A 6,945-nucleotide genomic window follows, 5' to 3' on the forward strand; every position below is an offset into this window, starting at 1 on the left:
TTGTGAGACTAGGATGCTGCCCTGAAATCACTGGAAGAAGTGGAAGAAATAAAAGACCTATGATGTACAATGGATGTTGAAAGTGGCAGAATTTATTTTTGCAGGGCTGACGGGGCAACTGTCTAGTTTATATCCATATGATGGATGCTTGTCTACGTGCTTTCATACACAGGTTATGAAGGCATGACATAGATCGAGATTGCTCTATTTTACAATAGGTAAGTTGTAATGATGCAATACACTAAAAAGCGGAAAAGGGAAAAAATGCTTCTCAGGCAAGCTTGCCGTTATCTTGTAGGCCATCTGTTTTTCATTCAAACAAATCTATTGGTCTAGATTCCCCACAACTAGGTAGGTGGTATATTAAATGCATTTCCCTTGCTGTCCCCTGGTGTACGTATGGGACATGTGACACTTTCGAGGAAGTGGTCGAGGGGAAAAAAGGGTAAATGTCAGCCACAGCTGCCCCTGAACCACAACTGAGGGCGGGAAGACTAGCGAATGGAAAAAACTGGCTTTGATTCTGAAGACAGTATAAAAGGAGACTGGGATTGCACATACGGACACTGATACTCAGGTGCAGAACCTCCAGCAATAGGCTCCTTGCAGCAGAAAAGAAAAGCTACTATGGCTTCTACAAGATTTCCCTCACTGGTGAGTACGCTGATAATACAGATTGTCATTATGGTGTATAGAACTCTTGGTACCCATTTGTGTCCAACTTAAAAAGTAGAGGCGTTTGATGCTGCATTTGAGTTCTTACTTCATCCTGTTATCAGTCTTCCTTCCACATGCAGAATTTTGTTAGTGAAGCTTCAATCTCCCAATCCACTTGCTACCAAAAATTGAAGCCAATGGTTATCTAAGTCTTCTGTTTGTCTATCCATCCCTCATTATAGCTGCAACAATAAGCTATATTTAATTAGTGTAATATGTGTAATTAATGTAATAGACTTGGACAGTACAGTTTAAAGCATTTGGATAACAAGTATTTTCCTTGAATTCATGAACTTCTTTTTCTGGAGGGATTTTCATCCTGTAGATAAGCTACCAACAATGCTTCATAGCTATGACTCTGATCCCACCTGCTCTGGGTTAATGTTTCACATAACTGAATGCTTTTCGTAATCTCATAGATCTAAAGCTACTTTTAGATTTGAAAGAGGACTGATATATAATCAATTCATTCTCAGCAGGAGTTCATTGTTTTCCCCCAAGTGCCACTTCCCCCAGGGTCCCATCTGCTTTCCTTGTGAATTTATTTGCTTGATTGGCACACAAATAAACATTACCGAATAGAACAACAAATAGAACAATTTTGGGAGCAAGTTTTGAAAGCGATATCTCAGATTACAGTTCAGACAACCCCAAAAACCCCAGCTTTTGCCTTACTTAATTTACATACTTCAAATATAGATGAATTAAGAAGTTAGGAATTAATAACGCATTTACTAACAGCAGCTAGAATGGTAATAGAACTTGGATATTTAATGAATATCGACCACTGGTATAATATAGTCCGGCAAACAACCATAATGGAAAAGCTGTTGTAAAAACTGAAGGTGGCAAGGAGAGAGAAAAAGAAGATAATTTGTTTGGCACAGTATTATTAAATATACAAATGAAGCAACACATGGACGAGAAAGACCTACAACATATATTGCCATAAAGTGTGGATAAACAGGAAATGCTCTTTAGCTCACTCCTATTATTTTGAGTTTTCCAAGTGAATTTATTGAAGAAGCCACTGTACTGGTTTACTGTAATCACTGTAAAATAATACGTTTAGTATTTTACACCCCTAGTGACCCATTTTGGGGTTGTGTCATGCCTTATTATTTATAATTTTGTAAGAGAAATATATATATATATTTATAATGTAAATAAATATTAACATCCTAAATGACTTGTGACAAGTGTTTGATGGTGCAGCTTTTCCTCAAACTTTTGCCAATGAAGTTTTGTCTTCGTTTGAAATCCGTCTATCAGTCCTGGCCTCTATCACAAACTGGCAGCGGTTCAGCCCAGCTGCAAAACTCCCAAACAGAGAGTAGTCAGGAAAGTTGCTTTTCGTGAAAGGGATTAGGCCATAGCTGTCAACTTACAGATTTGAAAATAAGGGACCAGCAGCCTCGAAAATAAGGGATCAGTAGCCAAAATAAGGGATTTTCCAGGCACAGGTATGTTCAACTTCTGAGCCCCTCTGAGCCAAAGGCAGAAAGCCCAGCCAGCAGCCAAATGAAGCCTCATCAATAAGGGACAGCAGCGGGACATGGCGCTGGGATAAGGGACTGTCCCGCCAATTAAGAGACACTTGACAGCTATGGATTAGGCTTGATATATGTGATTTATTTATTTCTTTAAAAAGACAGGTTTAGTGTATTGCCACTTCACCAGTGAGCCCCCACTGCTTGATGTTTTAGGCTTCAGAGGAAGGGCTTCAGGGTCACAACTCTGGCTTTCAGTAAAACCTGGCACCCTTTAAGTACTTCAATATTAGCAGAGTGCCTAGTATAAACTGTTTTATGCAAAAACCTATTTTATGTCAGTTTCAGATTATACCTCTGGCTAACCTGCACATGATAAAACAACTCATTTTGTATCTGTTCTCCCTTTCAGGTTGGGTTGCTGCTGCTGCTGCTTTCAGCTATAAATTTAGCTTCTGGAAAAGCAGTTAAGCCTGGGAAAACCAACGAGGAACCCAGCGAGAACTGTCCACCCCAGCCTGAAACCCAAGAGCATTTCCCCCCAAAGTCCCTGACATTCCAAGTCCACATTGGCCGCCCACAACCAGCCAGTGAGGTGCCCCAGGACATCAGGAACAGATCTGTATCTCCGTGGGATTACAGGTATTGTCCTTATTCTCACGGACTGAATCAAATGTGTTGGCTACGAAGCAGAGCATGCATAGCAAACCCACCGTGGTTCTTCAATACTTTAAAATGTCTAGGGCTGCTGCAAGAAAGGGCACAATTTTGTAGCTATTGTCAAACCCAGGAGCCAGCCAGGTTTTCTGGGAAACAGACTGGAGAGAGAGGGAGAGCTGAATTGTCTCCATGAAGGGAGCAGTTTTTTTCTTGCTGAGGTGTTTGGACCTTCCCCGATCCTGCTTCTGCTACTCCCAGGTTGTGCTTCCTTGATAAATGCCAGGGCTCACCCCTATCTGGAATTGTAGCCTCGGACAGGGGCTCCTCATCCAATGAGGGGCTGCTGGTTCAATTTGCCCTGCAATGGGGGAAAGTCACTCTGCACATTATAACAGCCATGCTTCACATTGCTAATAATTTGTGTCTTCTTGAATGGAGCCCAACCAACCGGCACAGAGGAACTCTTCGGCAACCTGGGTGCCTGTTGCGAGGGTCCTAAAGCTTAAATCACCAGAGGTGCATGGGTGCTTGGATTTTGTGCCCTTGCCCTCAAAGCTTTCAGAGCCACAACTCTATAGTCTGCACCACGGTAGTTACAGACAACTGTCTTTGAAATGGAAGTTATTTGACTCTATAGCAAGCTTTCTCAACCTCGGCCCTCCAGATGTTTTTGGCCTACAACTCCCATGATCCCTAGCTAGCAGGACCAGTGGTCAGGGATGATGGGAATTGTAGTCGCAAAACATCTGGAGGGCCGAGGTTGAGGAAGCCTGCTCTATAGTGTGGAACACAGAGTGTTTCTCTGATGGCAGAATGTTTCTGAGAACATCTTTCCCCCATGGCTGCTCCTTTTACTCCCTATGTCTACTGGTAGTAATTGGCTGCTTGGTCTATGCACAGTTGCCTTCCCTTCCCCTTGGAGTATATCTGCTGCTCAGTTTGAGGGCACTCAGTTTGAGGTGCCCGTTCACAGGTAATCATGGTAGCAGTCCCAAGTAAGAGACTCTTGATCAACGCAGTCCGTGCATGTTTCCGATCTCACATTCTTCTCGGCAGCACTTGCTTTGAGAACCTCCTGTTGGATCATCCTCCTCTGCCTGCTTGAAACCAGGAATGGGTCTCTCTCACCTTCCCTTGCGTCACAGGGCAGGAGTAGAGAACCCTTTGCAGCCCAAGGACCCCATTTCCCTTAAGTCAGCCTTCCAGGGATATATGCCAGGAACAAGAGCCTCCTGCCTCCACACAGTCAGGAGTGTTCCCACCACGCAAAAGCCACAGGTTTCTAAACCCACTCACCTCTCCATCCACAATTCAGGCACGCAAGAGGCATTCTCACATTCCAGTACTAGACGGAAGTAAAGAGCAGAACCAGTGAGGGGGTGGGGTGGCCTGGAGAGTCTTAAGAGACCGGAGGGCCACATTTGTACCCCCAAGGGCAGTGGCTGAGGCTCTCGACCCCCATCATGGAAGAGGTCTGACAGCAGCAGGAACTGGCAAACTGACAGATTATATTGCATATTATGGTAATATATTATTGATATAGTAGTCAATAAGCAGCCATTTCCTTCACTTTCTGATAACTTGCAGCCTCTCTTCCTTGAAGGATTGGGATGTGTGAACCTCTGGAAGTCTTTTCCATGCGAAGAGACCCTACCTTCCCCGCTCACATAATTTTCTACAAGCCAGCCATTCCTGCTTCTCTTTGGCCAAGAGTCTAGAGAGAAGCAAACATTTAGCTTCCCATTGTATGCAGCCAGTTTCAAGGCTCTACATGTTCTGAAGAACTAACAATCTTGCCCTCCTTTTGCCTCTGTTTGCAGCACTCACGAAGATCCCAACAGGTTTCCCCATGTGATTTCGAAAGCCACCTGCCGCCATGCCTTCTGTCTGGACAGGAAAGGCAAACCAAACATAGCCCTGAATTCTGTTCCTATTCAGCAGGAGATCATGGTTCTTCGACGGAAGCAGGTTGGCTGCCAGCAGACCTTTTGGCTGGAGAAAGAAGTGATTAATGTTGGTTGCACCTGCGTCATGTCGAGCACCAGAACCTATGCTAATCGAAGTGCCTGAAAGAAGCATAGAATTGACCAGCGGAGGTAAATAACCAACTCCAGGCTGATGCTTTCCGAATCCAAATCACATTCTTTGATGACTCAAAAGAGAAAGAAACTGCTATCTCAGGGATGGGCAGAAATAAAGACAACATAGAATTAGGAAAGATTTTATGCAACTTTCTTACTAGGTGACACAACTTTAAAATGCCATTTGTTTCAAAACATTTAAGTAGGCCATGAAAATGTTGAATATATATTCCTCCTGGCCTTAGGCCACGATGACAAAATAATCTCTCCTAGCTAAAATGGCCTCTTCTCTTCACTTGCCAAAAATGTAAAAGTCCTGCCTTGTAACGAGTGTTGCATCCTTTACCCCCATGCTATTGGTCAGTCTAATTGAATTGTATGTTCTATGTCATGATATAAATGCATATGAAATGTGAAACTCATGGAGAAGCAAAGAGAAACTTGCTTCCAGCTGTATTTATAAGACCTATTTATATAACTTTTATTTATGCACCTGCAAATTATAATTCAAAAACATGAGTTATTTGTATTTATTCAGTAACTTAAACAATGAATAAAAAGACAGAAATATGGAGTTGTCTGTTCACATTTTTCGAATTGAAAACTTTCTTAGTGGTGAAATATTTAAGAGAACTGGCGAGCCAGGCCAGGGGCTGGTTTTATGCATTGTGGAGGCAGCTCAAGGCCATAGATCAGTGACTGGAGCATCTGCTTGCAGGCAGAAGGTGTCCGGTACAATCCCTGACTCTCCAGTTTGGGCAGCTTCCTAGGCCATTGAGCAATCAGGTGCAGATCTCTTGTGACTTAAATGCAAGCGGAAGACTCCAATAGCTGCCATGCACCTGCCATGCACCACAAACATGAACCTGTTTGCTTTTCCCCAGGGAAAGGCTGAGGGAGGAGCGGGAGTCCGGCCCTTCTCAGTGCTTCAATCCAACCAGCTGCCTCTTCCACCTCTAAGACCCAGCTACAATACGATACGATAATCTTTATTGTCATTGTCCCATACAGAACAACGAAATTGGGGGGGGGGGAATACATAAGACATTCAAAACCAACAAGCCTAATATCCCAGCTATCCCAACCTGGTTAGCCCCCTAAAAACTCTGATACCCCATTTTTAAAATACAATATACTCCCATAGAGACGCCTTAAAAAGGTAAAAGGGCCCCTGACCATTAGGTCCAGTCGTGGACGACTCTGGGGTTGCAGCGCTCATCTCGCTTTATTGGCCGAGGGAGCCGGCATACAGCTTCCGGGTCATGTGGCCAGCATGACTAAGCCGCTTCTGGCGAACCAGAGCAGCGCACGGAAACGCCGTTTACCTTCCCGCCAGAGCGGTACCTATTTATCTACTTGCACTTTGATGTGCTTTTGAATTGCTAGGTTGGCAGGAGCAGGGACCGAAAAACGGGAGCTCACCCCGTTGCGGGGATTCGAACCGCTGACCTTCTGATCGGCAAGCCCTAGGCTCTCTGGTTTAACCCACAGCGCCACCCGCGTCCCGAGAGACTTATTACACTGCGTTTAAAACCAAAATCACATTTGGCTAGAAACTGTTTCTCAGGCAGCTAGTCCTACAAATGGCAGCTTTCTTTCTCAAATGCTGCATGCGATTTCACAGAACAGTTGCCATGCCAATGGAAAGGAGAGAGAGACACAATTAAGCAAACTTTCTCTTTCCTCTGATCTCCACTTTGCTCAGCATTCCTGCCAACTCTCTCGAGCTTTGTTCAGATCACAACTTCTTTCTGAGACCTTTTCCCCCTTCTCTCCCTTCAGAAACCATTTCTGACCCCCCCCCCCCTTCTGCTAGACGGCCACTTCTCGGCTTCTGGAACTTTGCCGGAAATTGACCAGCAGCCGACAATTGACAGGCCTGCATTTGCCTCAGTGTCTAAGGCTGCCATACATCCAGGTTTTCCTGGACACGTCTGGACTGTCAAAATGGTGTCCAGATGGATTTTTAATGAATCAGCCAAATGTCCGGGGGGAAA

General features: G+C 44.4%; 1 protein-coding gene across 1 annotated transcript; it reads left to right on the forward strand.

Annotated features, from left to right (window-relative positions):
- Positions 1-384: 384 nt before the first annotated feature.
- Positions 385-5,462, forward strand: LOC307212638 (interleukin-17F-like). The gene is made up of 3 exons (XM_079970190.1): positions 385-654; positions 2,620-2,849; positions 4,688-5,462. Exons 1-3 carry the CDS (start codon positions 628-630, stop codon positions 4,935-4,937), a joined length of 507 nt encoding a protein of 168 aa, XP_079826316.1. The 5' UTR covers positions 385-627; the 3' UTR covers positions 4,938-5,462.
- Positions 5,463-6,945: the final 1,483 nt, after the last annotated feature.

This window comes from Podarcis cretensis (genome assembly GCF_951804945.1).
Source record: "Podarcis cretensis genome assembly, chromosome: 3".
In the NCBI taxonomy this organism is placed as follows: Eukaryota; Metazoa; Chordata; class Lepidosauria; order Squamata; family Lacertidae; genus Podarcis; species Podarcis cretensis.